General features: G+C 45.5%; 1 protein-coding gene across 1 annotated transcript; it reads right to left on the reverse strand.

Moving 5' to 3' along the window:
• Window positions 1-3,371: 3,371 nt before the first annotated feature.
• LOC125545418 (protein PSK SIMULATOR 1-like) lies at window positions 3,372-14,138 on the reverse strand. Its single transcript, XM_048709344.1, has 13 exons — window positions 13,895-14,138; window positions 13,193-13,799; window positions 11,924-12,249; window positions 11,676-11,768; window positions 11,498-11,588; window positions 10,784-10,877; window positions 9,747-9,844; window positions 9,505-9,574; window positions 5,197-5,297; window positions 4,753-4,869; window positions 4,536-4,612; window positions 4,274-4,318; window positions 3,372-4,190 (listed from the first exon to the last, which is right to left on the reverse strand). Exons 2-13 carry the CDS (start codon window positions 13,583-13,585, stop codon window positions 3,692-3,694), a joined length of 2,004 nt encoding a protein of 667 aa, XP_048565301.1. The 5' UTR covers window positions 13,586-13,799; window positions 13,895-14,138; the 3' UTR covers window positions 3,372-3,691.
• Window positions 14,139-15,246: the final 1,108 nt, after the last annotated feature.

The raw sequence follows: 15,246 nt of genomic DNA on the forward strand, positions 1-15,246 counted from the left end.
CGACACTGCTCCAAGTTTTTCTGCACCGCCGAACACCACCGACGACCCTGCTGCTTCACCTACTCTTCATGGGAACGAGTAGATGCTCTATGTCTTCAAACCTTTTTGGTCCTTACTGATAAAAGGGGGAGAAGCATATGAGTTTGATAGTCTTCAAGCGGGTCCACATGGGCGGTTGCTTTATATTTTGCCTCGTGTTTACAACTCTTGTTTTGATACTTTTGATTCTTCGAGTTGTAACACCTAAACTCGATGGTCGTCTGCTACTTATTTGCCACTTTGTGATGCGATGATAAATTCCGCATGTGCGACGATAAATTTCGCACTTAGATCATTTTGCAGACGTCCATTTTCCATTATGCATGTCATTATCTTCACATACCTTCACATGCATAGTGGATTGTCATCATAAGTTGAAGAGGATATCCACAAGCACAACATGCCATGTGCATTTGCATTCCAAAAGCAAATTACTTATATGCACATCTTCAGGGGGAGCCCTCACAGCTTATGAAGACAATTCCCTATCCTTTTACAATTTCACATATTATATTCCCCGTTGAAAACTTCAACTAGTTTGTCATCAATCACCAAAAAGGAGGAGATTATAAGTGCATCTAGTGCCACCCCTAGTTGGTTTTGGAGTATTGACGACAAACCTAGTTGAGGGACTAATGTGTTTGTGAGAATTGCAGGATAACACAGGTAGAAGTCCCTCATTGATTCGGTTTTCCTACCAGAGATGACCCCTAAAAATGTATGAAGACGTTGATGTCAAAGGTGGTATATGAAGATATTCTCATCGAAGACTATGACAAGAGAAGACATCGCATGAAGCCTATGGAGCTCGAAGACTTAGATCTATCGTAGTTCTTTTTCTTTTTTGTTGAGTCATAGGAACCACCGTACTGTTAAGTGGGGTCCAAGAGAACCAGTCAGAATGACTGAAGTGATGCTTAACCAAAACATATGTCTTCAAGTGAAGACTATGAGAGCGAATCTTGTCCAGAGTCGGACAAGTCAGCTTTGCTTGTAGCCCAAGTAAAGTTGCCGTGTGTGTTTGAAATCTGACCGTTGGAACACGTGTCAGTTCCTTAGTGACCCAGGGTCATTTCGGACAAATCAGGTCGGGTTGCCTAGTGGTTATAAATAGCCCACCCCCTACAACCATAAACGGTTGGCTGCTCAGAGTTAGAGTACGGCTTTTGTCGTTTGAGAGCAACCCACCTCGAAGCCTTTGAGAGAGAATTCCTTGCGAGGATAAAGCCCTAACCACCCAGAGCCAAAGAGTGTTGGGCATCACTTAAATCTTCTTGTCTGTGTGATCTGAAGACTTATTACACTTGAGGACTGTGAATCCTCCAGTCGGTTAGGCGTCGCGTTCTGAGCATCCAAGAGACATTGTGGATCGCCGGTGAACGGAGTCTGTGAAGGTTTGGGAGTCTACCTTGAAGACTTACCAGAGTGATTGGGCGAGGTCTGTGTGACCTTAGCTCAAGGGGAATACGGTGAGGACTGGGTGTCCTGAGCTGCGTGTTCAGGACTGGGTGTCCGGGACTATGTGTCCTTAGGTTTAAATACCTAGCCGCCCTAACCAGACGTACAGTTGTCACAGCAACTGGAACTGGTCCAACAAATCATTGTCTTCAAAAAGTCACTGGTTTCATCCTTCCCTTCCCTTTACTTACTGTTGGTCCCTGTGAAGTCATTGTATGATTGCACTATCTTTTGTCTTCACTGAGTGACTGCGTGTTCTGTTTGCCTTCATAATATCTTCCTACCTGATCCTTACTACATTGCTGCTATTAGTCATTGTGCTTTCACTTCATTGAATACTTGACTATGGTTTGCCTAGTGTAACCTTCCGCTGCATGGTAATAGGTTTATTTCTATCGTTTGTCTTCGAAGCTTCCACGTTTTGAAGACTTTCATAAAAATCGCCTATTCAACCCCCCCCCCCTCTAGTCGATATAACGCACTTTCACTGGGTACCTGAAGGACATTGTTGTTGACAAGGAAGAAGGGGAGGGTTTTTCAAAGCCTTGCAATTAATTTGGTCCATCTGTTAGTTTTACCAATATTTTGCCCCTCTTCTCTTAAACCATGTATTATTAATATCCGACGGGACTATCCTCGCCCTTCACCCTCCTAGGCTTTTGGCCCATGGCACGACAACGACAACCACCTTCCCCGACTCCGACATGTTGCACCTTTCTCTCGACCACCCCCGATGAATTTCTTCGCCTTTTTCGACTCCTTGCAAGCATACGTCACACTCGACGAGTCTCTATTAAATTGCTTTTACAAATCATCTACCCTAGGCAGACATCATCTACCCCTAGAAATCGTCGTTGGCCACGTGGAAGAAAGAAGGAAGAGAGACTTCCATGTGGGTCTAGTACGTGTGAGGGTTTTTTTTTGACACAGTACAAACGCAAATGCTCGTACATATGCACATACATTCACCCATGTGAATGCATGCACGCGCACCCTATTCCTATGAGCACCTTTGAGAGACTGAGTCGTCACACCATCTTAAGATACACGAACTCGCCACAGACGCCTTCCTGGTCAACAGGAACGACTCCTCTCACTGAACGCACATCGCCGGAAGGGCTGAAATAAATTCAAAAAAATGCGAGCACCAACGTCATGTCTAGGACTTGAACTCTGTTGATCTGAAGATACCAGTGTCCTCCTAACTATCCAACCACAGTTTGGTTCACTGTGTGTGAGGGTTTTTGTTAGCTCTGCACGTGGAATGTGAGTAGTTAAAATTTAGGAGTTCAACTAGAGATGCCCCAAGTGCACAAATTGCTGAAACTAATATGAGTAGAGTCCAACTAGAGTTTGCCTTATGCGAGCTTTTGCACGTGGAATATGAGTAGTATTTCGTCTATAAACTAATGTAACTATACAAGATCGTTTAGATCACGCAAGTGATGTAGAAGATCTTATATTAGTTTACAGAGGGTGTAGTAGTCCAAATTTAGGAGGTCGGCTAAAGATGCTCCAAGTGCACAAATTGATGAAACTGAGTTTGCCTTATGCAAGCTTTTCTTCCATTAAGCAGTTAGGTGCAAGCATTTGGTGAACACATTGTTCGTCTGACCCTGAAGTTGCAAAGCTGTGGAGTCCTACGCATCAATCATAAATGTGTGTCTCAAATCTGAGAAGATTTGGATTCAGAACCATGGAGCGGTTTAACTTTCGGAAGATGAGTTTCTGCTGCCCCAGAAGACGCCACACCTTTTGGCTTGGTGACGAGGTCAGGCCTCTCCAGGGCACAGAAGGAGCACTTGATAATAATAATTTAAAAAATTCATGACCACGCAACAGATGCTGCTATGTTTCTCTGGGGAAACACAATATGACACAGGATCAGTGTCCCTTTCTCCATCAAAACTTGCATTGCTTGTACAAAGAGCTCACAAACACAACAAATTGCTTTTTACAATAAAATTTCCCTTTCCTTTCCACCCCATATCATACATAAGCTAGCCCTGATCCCAGACCACCCGGCCCTCTTTTGGTGCCTCCAAATTGGCGCCCTACTGCCACAGGCGCCTTCGCTGCAGGCACATGGCAATCGGCTCAGCAGACCTGATGTATACTTCGAGCAATATGGAATTTTTAAGATCACAGATCGCGTCGAAGTATCCAGGACTTGGCACCGGTCGATTTCGACTCCTCACTGCACTTTTAGATTGTCGATCATATCCAGAGCTTTGGTCCTATCGATTTCAAAATTAATGACAGGAAGCATACTCCTGATCGATAGGAATTCTTTCCTGTTGCTACTGCTTGGTGAATGGCTGTTACTTTTGATCAACCTGCTTTGCATATGCCTTGCCTTTGTGTCAAACTCTTGGCTTTTGCTTATACCAGGAACGAATTTCCTGTATTTGACATCCCTTAGCATCTCTTGTTCTTGTTGTGTCAGAACAGGTGATGAACTGCTGGCTTTGTTTGGAGACAATGTGATTGAAGAGCCCCTTTGTGTAGGAGATCGAACAGGAGACTTGATGGGAGATCGCTCGCCATTCGCTGCTCTGGATTGACTGATGAGATGCTGAAGCGATACGACAAGCTCAAGGATATGCGCTTCGGTCTTGTCCCTGTCAGCATGATGCAGTGTCTCAATTCGGGTGAGGTCCATATGCCCTGTCGGCTTGCAGTTCACCTCTGACCTGCATAAGACAAAAAGATCATTCTTCAATATCCCACTTCTAAATTACGTAGTACTGTTCAAATTTGAATGAGGTTTACTAACCCTGTATTTGCCCACTCTCCAACCCAACCAAAGCCATGGTGAGCCCTGAAATGCACAAACAATCACATATCATGAGTAACAAAAAGTAATGAGATGGCTGTAATTGGTTGAGTGATACTCCCTCCGTTCCAAAATACTTGACTTCCATTTGTCCAAAATTAGATGTACCTATATACTAAAACATGTCTAGATACATCTATATTTTTACAAATGGAAGGCATGTATTGTGGAACGAAGGGAGTATGAAGGTAGCTTAGATTACTTGGTGGTGTTATTTGCAACCGGGACAAGCCACCGTAATGTCTTCTCCATTTCCGCCTTGATTTGAGAAACAGTAAGCTGCACCAAATCAGTACAATATTACATCAATCATAGAGTCATATGTAAACCATGGCAAGGTGTTGACTTTTGCGACTACTTTATTCTCTACTCATAAAGTCAGTGTCACTATTGAATATGTTGGGTGCCCTCTTGCATACCTCTTCCTTAACTCCAGATGAATGTAGCTTAGAACGGAGAGCAGATTTTATGGTCGGTGGCAAACTCTGGTATAATGAATCCCTTGTGTTTGGAGGAACAGAAGATGAGCGAGAAACCTGCCAATAGACTAACCCTTGTTAGATTGCCAGAGAAAAGCAACAGGTTGAGGTCTTTGCTAGCAGTTAGCACAACAACATCAAGCTGCAGACATGAAAATGTAATAATAATACCCCACTAGTGTAACATTGTACTGATCCTTTGATTCCTTTCTTGTAATGCAAAGTACCATTAACTAAGTCATGTTAGTTTGAGGGATACGGGATATGTCATACAGAAATGGCACTCTAATGCATACGAACTGTCTGCTGGTACAGAAAAATGACAATGAATTTATTTTCAGACCACATAAAATTAGGGTGTCCAGTGGTGTCTGATGAACTTACAAGAGCATCAATCTGACTGATGATATTAGCATAATGCAGCGCAAGTCCTGCTGGACCCAATCTATTACGTCGTTTAGTAGGCTCCTGTAATTCTTCATTATCTATAGATTGGTAGACGCACAAGTCATAAGCAATCCAAAATACATAAGAAAATTGGAAGTTTAGCTTATTTGCATGTGCATGTCAATCTGTAACTGGAGATAGCATAGTTGTATCTTTAATAAGAAATCAAACGAAGACCATGTCTTCAATGTCAATGATCAATGAGTTCATAATGCCACATAGCATAAATCTACACTGCCAACACGTCTTAAGCACATATTGGTTACATGTAATGTGTGCTACATGCAATACATAATAATTATGCCAACTGGGTAATGAGCAATGACTCAAAAAGTTGCAATTTATTTCGATAATACACAAAGGAATCTTGCGGGGATCACACAGTTAACGAGCACCTCGTATGTTTTTGAAGTGGCTTCCGCAAGTGAGGACATCAACTCCGCCTATGTTGTCTCAACATAGCCGGTCCCAAGCCCGGGTAAAGGAGGAGGGTTGTGATAGGCTTGGCGAGCCAACGTAAAAACTCAGCCATTCTTATGGAGATGAAACCCAAAAGGTTTTCGTTGGGGCGTAACCCTCTCAGCGACGCGCTACATCGGAACCCGGGTGTGGTGGAAAATGGGCAAGGGCCGGGCCGTCACGCCCAAGGTGGCGCGCTGTATCTTGATCCGGATACGGTGGCAAGTGAGCGAGGATCGGGTCGTCGCATCCTTAGTGGCGCGCTACATCGGCGCCCGGATGTAGTGGAAAATGGGCAAGGGTCTTCGCATTTGACTCGACGAGTGCGAAGGGTAAGGAAGCTAGCCGAGCCTAGGAGGATTCGCTTAGGTAGCTGGAACGTAGGGTCTCTGACAGGGAAGCTTCGGGAGCTAGTTGATGCAGCGGTGAGGAGAGGTGTTGATATCCTTTGCGTCCAAGAAACCAAATGGAGAGGACAGAAGGCGAAGGAGGTGGAGGATACCGGCTTCAAGCTGTGGTACACAGGGACGGCTGCAAACAGAAATGGCGTAGGCATCTTGATCAACAAGAGCCTCAAGTATGGAGTGGTAGACGTCAAGAGACGTGGGGACCGGATTATCCTGGTCAAGCTGGTAGTTGAGGACTTGATTCTCAATGTTATCAGCGCGTATGCCCCGCAAGTAGGCCACAATGAGAACACCAAGAGGGAGTTCTGGGAAGGCCTGGAAGACATGGTTAGGAGTGTACCGATTGGTGAGAAGCTCTTCATAGGAGGAGACCTCAATGGCCACGTGGGTACATCTAACACAGGTTTTGAAGGGGCGCACGGGGGCTTTGGCTATGGCATCAGGAATCAAGAAGGAGAAGATGTCTTAAGCTTTGCTCTAGCCTACAACATGATTGTAGCTAACACCCTCTTTAGAAAGAGAGAATCACATCTGGTGACTTTTAGCAGTGGCCAACACTCTAGCCAGATTGATTTCATCCTCTCGAGAAGAGAAGATAGGCGTGTGTGCCTAGACTGTAAGGTGATACCTGGAGAGAGTGTTGTACCCCAGCATAAGCTGGTGGTTGCTGACTTCCGCTTTCGGATTCGTGTCCAGCGGGATAAGCGTGCCAAAGTCGCTAGAACGAAGTGGTGGAAGCTCAAGGGGGAGGTAGCTCTAGCGTTCAAGGAGAGGGTCATTAAGGAGGGCCCTTGGGAGGAAGGAGGAGATGCGAACAATGTGTGGACGAAGATGGCGACTTGCATTCGTAAGGTGGCCTCGGAGGAGCTTGGAGTGTCCAGGGAAAGGAGAAGCGAAGATAAGGATACCTGGTGGTGGAATGATGATGTCCAGAAGGCGATTAAAGAGAAGAAAGATTGCTTCAAACGCCTATACCTGGATAGGAGTGCAGACAACATAGAGAAGTACAAGATGGCGAAGAAGGCCGCAAAGCGAGTTGTTGGTGAAGCAAGGGGTCGGGCATATGAGGACCTCTACCAACGGTTAGGCACGAAGGAAGGTGAAAGGGACATCTATAAGATGGCCAGGATCCGAGAGAGGAAGACGAGGGATATTGGCCAAGTCAAATGCATCAAGGACGGAGCAGGCCAACTCTTGGTGAAGGACGAGGAGATTAAGCATAGATGGCGGGAGTACTTCGACAAGCTGTTCAATGGGGAGAATGAGAGTTCTACCATTGAACTGGACGACTCCTTTGATGAGACCAGCATGCGTTTTGTGCGGCGAATCCAGGAGTCTGAGGTCAAGGAGGCTTTAAAAAGGATGAAAGGAGGCAAGGCGATGGGCCCTGATTGTATCCCCATTGAGGTGTGGAAAGGTCTCGGGGACATAGCGATAGTATGGCTAACCAAGCTTTTTAACCTCATTTTTCGGGCAAACAAGATGCCAGAAGAATGGAGACGGAGTATATTAGTACCAATCTTCAAGAACAAGGGGGGATGTTCAGAGTTGTACTAATTACCCTGGAATTAAGCTGATGAGCCATACAATGAAGCTATGGGAGAGAGTCATTGAGCACCGCTTAAGAAGAATGACAAGCGTGACCAAAAATCAATTTGGTTTCATGCCTGGGAGGTCGACCATGGAAGCCATTTTCTTGGTACGACAACTTATGGAGAGATATAGGGAGCAAAAGAAGGACTTGCATATGGTGTTCATCGACTTGGAGAAGGCCTATGACAAGATACCGCGGAATGTCATGTGGTGGGCCTTGGAGAAACACAAAGTCCCAGCAAAGTACATTACCCTCATCAAGGACATGTACGATAATGTTGTGACAAGTGTTCGAACAAGTGATGTCGACACTGATGACTTCCCGATTAAGATAGGACTGCATCAGGGGTCAGCTTTGAGCCCTTATCTTTTTGCATTGGTGATGGATGAGGTCACAAGGGATATACAAGGAGATATCCCATGGTGTATGCTCTTTGCGGATGATGTGGTGCTAGTTGACGATAGTCGGACGGGGGTAAATAGGAAGTTAGAGTTATGGAGACAAACCTTGGAATCGAAAGGGTTTAGGCTTAGTAGAACTAAAACCGAGTACATGATGTGCGGTTTCAGTACTACTAGGTGTGAGGAGGAGGTTAGCCTTGATGGCCAGGTGGTACCTCAGAAGGACACCTTTCGGTATTTGGGGTCAATGCTGCAAGAGGATGGGGGTATTGATGAAGATGTGAACCATCGAATCAAAGCCGGATGGATGAAGTGGCGCCAAGCTTCTGGCATTCTCTGTGACAAGAGAGTGCCACAAAAGTTAAAAGGCAAGTTCTACAGGACGGCGGTTCGACCCGCAATGTTGTATGGCGCTGAGTGTTGGCCGACTAAAAGGCGACATGTTCAACAGTTAGGTGTGGCGGAGATGCGTATGTTGAGATGGATGTGTGGCCACACGAGGAAGGATCGAGTCCGGAATGATGATATACGAGATAGAGTTGGGGTAGCACCAATTGAAGAGAAGCTTGTCCAACATCGTCTGAGATGGTTTGGGCATATTCAGCGCAGGCCTCCAGAAGCTCCGGTGCATAGTGGACGGCTAAAGCGTGCGGAGAATGTCAAGAGAGGGCGGGGTAGACCGAATTTGACATGGGAGGAGTCCGTTAAGAGAGACCTGAAGGATTGGAGTATCACCAAAGAGCTAGCTATGGACAGGGGTGCGTGGAAGCTTGCTATCCATGTGCCAGAGCCATGAGTTGGTTGCGAGATCTTATGGGTTTCACCTCTAGCCTACCCCAACTTGTTTGGGACTAAAGGCTATGTTGTTGCTGTTGTTGTTGTTGTTGTTGTTGTTGTTGTTGTTGTTCCGCAAGTGAGGACATCACAGGTCAGAATAATTATTTCGCACCTAAGCAAATGTTCGATGACGAGAATACACTAATATGTTCTTTAGAGGAAGGGGGTGAGAAGGATTGCTAAATCCCAGAGATGAGGTGACAAACTTGAAAGTCTGATCGGGAAGTGCCTGAACTGAGCTTATTTGGTTATGCAAAAGGCACTTCTGAGCTAAAGCTACAGATGTGTGCGATGCTTATCATAAGATCATTAGCGGAGATGAAACTGAAGTTATGGCACATTAATAAAAGGTGTATTTTCCACTAGCATCATATGATCATTAGCGGAGATGAAACTGAAGTTATGGAGCATTAATAAAAGGTGCATTTTCCACTAGCACGTTATCTAACCAGTAAAAAAGTAAAGAAATGACAAACTACACAACAGCCCAATATCTGCAAGAGCATGCAAGTTTTATACAAGACACAGTAATCACAAAGCTTATTACCTGAGCACCCAAAGGTATTATGGATCTCCAAATGCAAGAAGTGCACGATGTCTACAAGTTTTTCCATAACCTAGGAAGAGAGTATTATTTCTCGAATTAGAAGAACAGTATTGTGCAAGGAAATCCAAGTATGATTCCTCCATGGCATGCAGTAAGTGGAACTAGACAACATCAACATGAACATTCATTCCTAAAACTGCTGTTGCTGATAGCACAGAATCATAATGAAACTACCTACCAACCTCTTCCAAATTCTTGGACCAAAGAGACTTCTTCTTCAAACTTTTAACATGCTTCTGTTGGCTCTTGACCTCCTGCTTTAGTATGTGCAGACTCTCACCTGCAAACAAAACAGAACATTAAGCATCATTATCAAATAACGCAAACAAGAGAGTTAACAACTCTACTCATAAACCATTAAATGTTCCTTTAAATACACGTTAACTCGAAGGAACTGGTAGTTACCCAGAGGCAAGTGCATTCAAAATCTAGTGCTTAGAGGGCAATATCAATATTCTGTTAAGGAAAACAAAAAGATAAATTATACAGGTAATAACAGTTGAGATTACATCACTAAATATTAACCCTAAAGCAGCAGCAGCAGTTGTGAGCTTGAGTTACATTTTCAAATATTACAATAGGTTCTGGAACTGGAAGTTGGTTAAATTGCATATGGGTTATTCCCATTCAAAGTTCAATAGCTCATCTTATTTATGGCTGGACCGCAAAGTATTTTAACAAGCAGGACAAAGCATACAAAAATAGGCCATGGTGTTGACTCACTGAACTTCAATATTGAAACAAGTGATGGACAATTGGGCATAGAACAAAGCTTTGGCTGATTTGACTTTGTTGGGTGTGGTCATGCAGCCATACCAACCATGGAGGTAGCCCTTAGATATATTGATCAGAATACACTAGTGGCAACCTACTGACAATTTAATTGGAGACACTTCGCAGTGAGAGATACGGCATTAGAGACCTTGACTCAGTAGATAACTAGGTATAATCAATCAAACTATCAGTGTCAACATGGCAATCCTAATTATACATTTACAGTTTGAATGTGGCTAATAGCATCAAGCATGTCTCTTAAAAGAAAGATTCTAGAGAAGTAAATATCCTGAGGATACTCAATCTTAACTTTTCAGATGACCTGAAAAGGAACCAGAACACCACCATACGAGACAATAAAGTATTCTTCATCCAAACTAGGAGTCTTAAATATCAAAGAATTCCTATGGATATTCCAATGTACTGCCATGCTAAAGAAACTGACCTCTTTGGGCAACACTTGAACCATCCTCTTCCTGCTGTTTACGTTGATAGTCCTGTTCAAATCTGTCAAGGGCATGCATTTCATGGTATAATTCCTGGAAGATAAAAGAAGAACTGAAGTCAACATTTTGAACAAAAGGTGCAACAGGAAAAAAATGGATAAATGCTAGAAGAATGACAGCCAAGGTTCCATTAAAAACTTCATTCCAAAGCTATTGGCAGGTGATATATACGCATCATTCTAGCATTAAAATTATGTTACTCCCTCCAATCCATATCGCTTGTCTTAGATTTGTCTAGATATAGATACAGATGTATCTAGACAAATCTAAGACAAGCGATATGGATCGGAGGGAGTATTAAAAACATGTCATTCAACCATTCTGAGATAACTTTGCGACATTTTTTCTCTTGTCTTTTGTACATGGAACTTGGTGGAAATGTAATTTTCTAAAACTCATGCAATCAGGAATCAAACGAGTTGTTCATTGCTCATAAACTGAGCCATCAAACAAATATTGGTCATCAACCTCTAGTCCGCTTTAGGCTACAGGCTCCGGTGACCCATGTATGTCCTCATGGAATATACAGCTCAACATTTGTGAAGAAACTAATACGCTCTTAATTATGTTCTGGACTGCTAAATTATAATTATAAACCTAGTAAATAATGGCACTACGAGATACCTCTTATAAGGCAAGTGAGCATTACTTACAGCTGTATATTGAACACAAGTCACCAATTTCTGCATCACTGATTCTGCCTCTTCTTTCAAGTGATGTTGAGGAGTCCGTTCTGATGACACCCTGGAAGAGTTTGATGCAGAAAGACGCTAAATTAACACTGCAAAAATGGTTATTGTCATCAAATGTAAGGGTCAAAATGAACCGAACTTGTCGAAATAGCGATCCAAGTTGTGCCACTGAGGATCCTTGCAACGGTTTCCAAAGCGAATAACTTCTGTAGAGAACACTTTCAACTCTTCCCTGTTGGAAACACACAAACTTCAATAAGGACACAATAGCACAAGTTAAGGTCCAACTTTCTTCATATACTATTGGTTCAACTATTCTGCAAGAAATAAATAGTATATTGGGCCAAATGTTGTAACTGGTAAAAGCAGCAAAGATTCAGAACAAACCTTTTGTCAGCAGCAGCAATCTTGAGCAATTCATCCATATCTTTGGCTACAAGATTTTGAACACCTTCTGAATGAAGCACCACTTCTTTTAAATGTTTTACGCTCTCTCTTGAAAGAGCTCGCATCAAATTGCAACCTTTCACTATAGTATTAGCAACCTCAAATGCCAAAATGGATATTTTGTTGCCCTTTGTTGTAGCACCTGATCCAAAACCACTACTTGGATTCAAATTTGTCATGCTACTGCCAAGTGTGTCTAGTACGTCCACTGCTTTGCCAAGCCCAACAGTACCAGCCCTACCCAGAATTGAGCTTACTTCCGAAACCTGTTGCATATATTAAAAATAGGTATAGGGTCAAACAATCTGTCACGTAGAAGCAACATTCTAGAGCAGTGAACATGAAGGAATATTTTGTGGAGAGGCAAGACATCTCTTTAGCAAGGGTAAAAGCGCCAAATAATTTGGCACAATAATTCATTTGCACGATTGGAATTGCTCAAATTACAGTAGATGTCGTAATAAAGGCATCATGAATTCAACAAGCTGAGAATATTAGTCTCAACTCTAATGAGTAATTATTACAAACCAATTTCCATTTTCCTTGCGTGGTAGGTTGCAGTTACGCAGCATTTAGTGTACCACTGTAGTGCACTTAGCTGCAGTGTGATAAGAATACTGAATCATCCCTTCACTAGTTTACTGCACTCAGACAGCTACAAACAATAACAAGTTTATAGCAAGCCATATCAGGTTTCATAATCCATGGCCTGGGCACATGAGATCACCTAGGGGGGAGGGGGGGGGGGGGGTTACAAAACAGACTGCCGAGCAGCAAAACCGACACAAATATAATTGGGAAACTTATATGCTTGCAGGTCAATGCAGCATCCCACTTGAAGGATGTGTGATGATTGTTAACATGCCTATATTGGGTTCACATCCCTGGTAATTAATCACTCCTGGGCGGAATAGCGTCAGCAGCGAACAACATGTCCCTAGCAATTGACCACTGAAAGTGAAGCAACAAACCGACTTTCTGTAAATATGCTAGTAGATAATCGACTGCCTCTAAAAAGTGCTATGGGAACAACTTTGCAGTTCCTAGCACACAACCGCAGCAGCTAGCACAAACTGAATTGACACTAACAAATCTGCAAGTAACAAACCATTTTTTAGCTGATAAGACAGTCACGCGGTGAATTAAGCTGCATTGCGCACACATTTACAGCAAAGCAAGGGGAACTAAGATGATAGGCAGAGCACTTGCCTTGGCAGCACCAGCTTTGGCCATGCCCATCCCTTTCTGGGACGGATTCCGAGCCAGCGAAGGCACACCATCCCATGGCGCCGAGCCAGCGCCAACGCTGGCACCAGAAGCGGCAGTTTCCGGGACAGAGATACGCTGTGGTTGCTGCTGCTGATGATGATGTTGTTGTGGTGGTTGTTGATGCTGTGGTGGTTGTTGATGTTGTGGTGGCTGCTGCTGTTGCTGCGGCGGCTGCTCGTGCATCCTCTTGGCAGCAGCCTCCTCCGCCACCGTCTTCCTCTCCTCCCCCTTCACCGCGCCACGCTCGTGGTGGTGGATCACGCGGTCGGGGCCGAGCGTGGTGTCGCTGGGCGACTTGTCCACCGCCGATCCCTTGGAGCAGAAGCTCCCCATTCCGTCCGGCCCTCCGGAGCAAACCAACCCCTAGCCCCCCTCACCAGCGGCCTCGCCTCTCACCACCTCGCAGGCGCAGAAGCGCTACAGCCTCCGGTCGATCTCCGCGCCGCCGCCTCGCATCCCACCACCAAGCCGATCCACGCGGGGGAGGAATCGGCCGGGAACCGCGCCGCGGCACGATCCCGGCGGCTGGCTCCAACCAACGAACCGCCTGCAGACGCCAGAGCAACAGCGGCAAGTCAGAAAAAATAAAATCACGCAAAAAAAAAAAACACTCCCCTCTCCGCCGAGAAGCGCGAGCCTCACCGGAATCCCAGCGGATAACGCGCCTGCGGCGGGTGGATCGGCGGGCCGGGGCGGCCTCGGGGGGGAATTGGCGGATTTCGGCGGGGGGAGGGGAGGATGGGGGCGGACGGGTGGGTAGGCCTCGGCTTGGAGTAGTAGGACGCCAGAACGGGACGGGACGGGACGGCACGGGGGAGTAGCCGAGGGAGCGAGCGAGCACTCGAGCGGCGGCAGGAGGGGGGTGGGGGGAGACTGGAGACTGGTGGAGGGTCCGGGGCTGCTGGCTGGCTGGCTGGCTGGCCAACTGCTTGCTGCTACTGCCACACGCGCACGCAGCCCATCATAACGCGGGGTGGGTCGCACCGCGCAGCGCCCGTGTCGCCGTCCGGGTCGTGTGCGCGCAGTTAAGAGGAGGCGAGGGCGGAGTGCAGCTGTAGTCACATACAGTGCGTCTGTGGCATTCATTCTTCTCCCTAAACAAATCCGTAGCATTTACTTTTGCTGCTGCATATAGTATCATTTTTGGTATGTATTTTTAAGGTATGGAAAATCTAAAATCGGTGCTCTGTTATTGGATTAGCGAGGGGCCGGCACCGAATCAGCGCGAGGGGGAGGCAGGATCTGGGAGGAGAGGTAACGCATAGGAGGGGGAGGCGGGATCTGGGAGGAGAGGTAACGCATAGGAGGGGGAGGCGGGATCTGGGAGGAGAAGTAACGCGTGGGAGGGGGGGCGGGATCTAGGAAGAGAAGTAACGCTAGTAATGCGTGGGAGGGGGAGGAGGGATCTGGGAGAAGAAGTAACGCGTGTGAGAGTGGGCACCAATGGCAACCAACGACCATCGTCAATGCAGGTTCACCACACTAGACGGGTGACACATGCGTTCATCAAACCTAAATGGGTTAATGCAGGTTCACCATGCTAAACGGTTGACACCTACATTTATCAACCTAGACGGGTTAATGCAGGTTCACCATGCTAGACGGGTGTCACCTGGGTTCATCAACCTAGATAGGTTAATGTACTAGGACATAGGAAGCCTGCCCCCACATGGGTATGGGCGCATCTGATCAAACAATGCAAACTTTTGTTACCATGTGGTTAATTGACACGATCGCCAATTGGACCCACATGCATATGTGTGTGCCACGGGGTATAACATCCTAAGTCACCACTTTGCCTCCACCCTTGTTTTGTTGATTGTGTTGCACCTTTATCTCCATGTGATGGTAGGCCATGGAGCGAGACAACACCGCAAACGCCAACTCAATGTTCGGGTAAACAACATTGTGCATTGGTTGAGGGTACCACTATGATAGTGCAAGGCAATGGTAGTGCTACCAGTTGCAAGTGGGGCCAAAAGTACATGAGCGAC

The sequence above is a fragment of the Triticum urartu genome, chromosome 3 (genome assembly GCF_003073215.2).
Source record: "Triticum urartu cultivar G1812 chromosome 3, Tu2.1, whole genome shotgun sequence".
In the NCBI taxonomy this organism is placed as follows: domain Eukaryota; kingdom Viridiplantae; phylum Streptophyta; class Magnoliopsida; order Poales; family Poaceae; genus Triticum; species Triticum urartu.

Bases quoted from the DNA above. Each gene is read 5' to 3' on its own strand.
- LOC125545418 (XM_048709344.1), bottom strand. From the start codon at position 13,585: ATGGGGAGCTTCTGCTCCAAGGGATCGGCGGTGGACAAGTCGCCCAGC. The intron at 12,250-13,192 runs GCAAGTGCTCTG...TATATGCAACAG, and splicing joins CCAAAGCTGGTGCTGCCAAG to GTTTCGGAAGTAAGCTCAAT. The intron at 9,575-9,746 runs GTTGGTAGGTAG...CTCTCTTCCTAG, and splicing joins GGTCCAAGAATTTGGAAGAG to GTTATGGAAAAACTTGTAGA.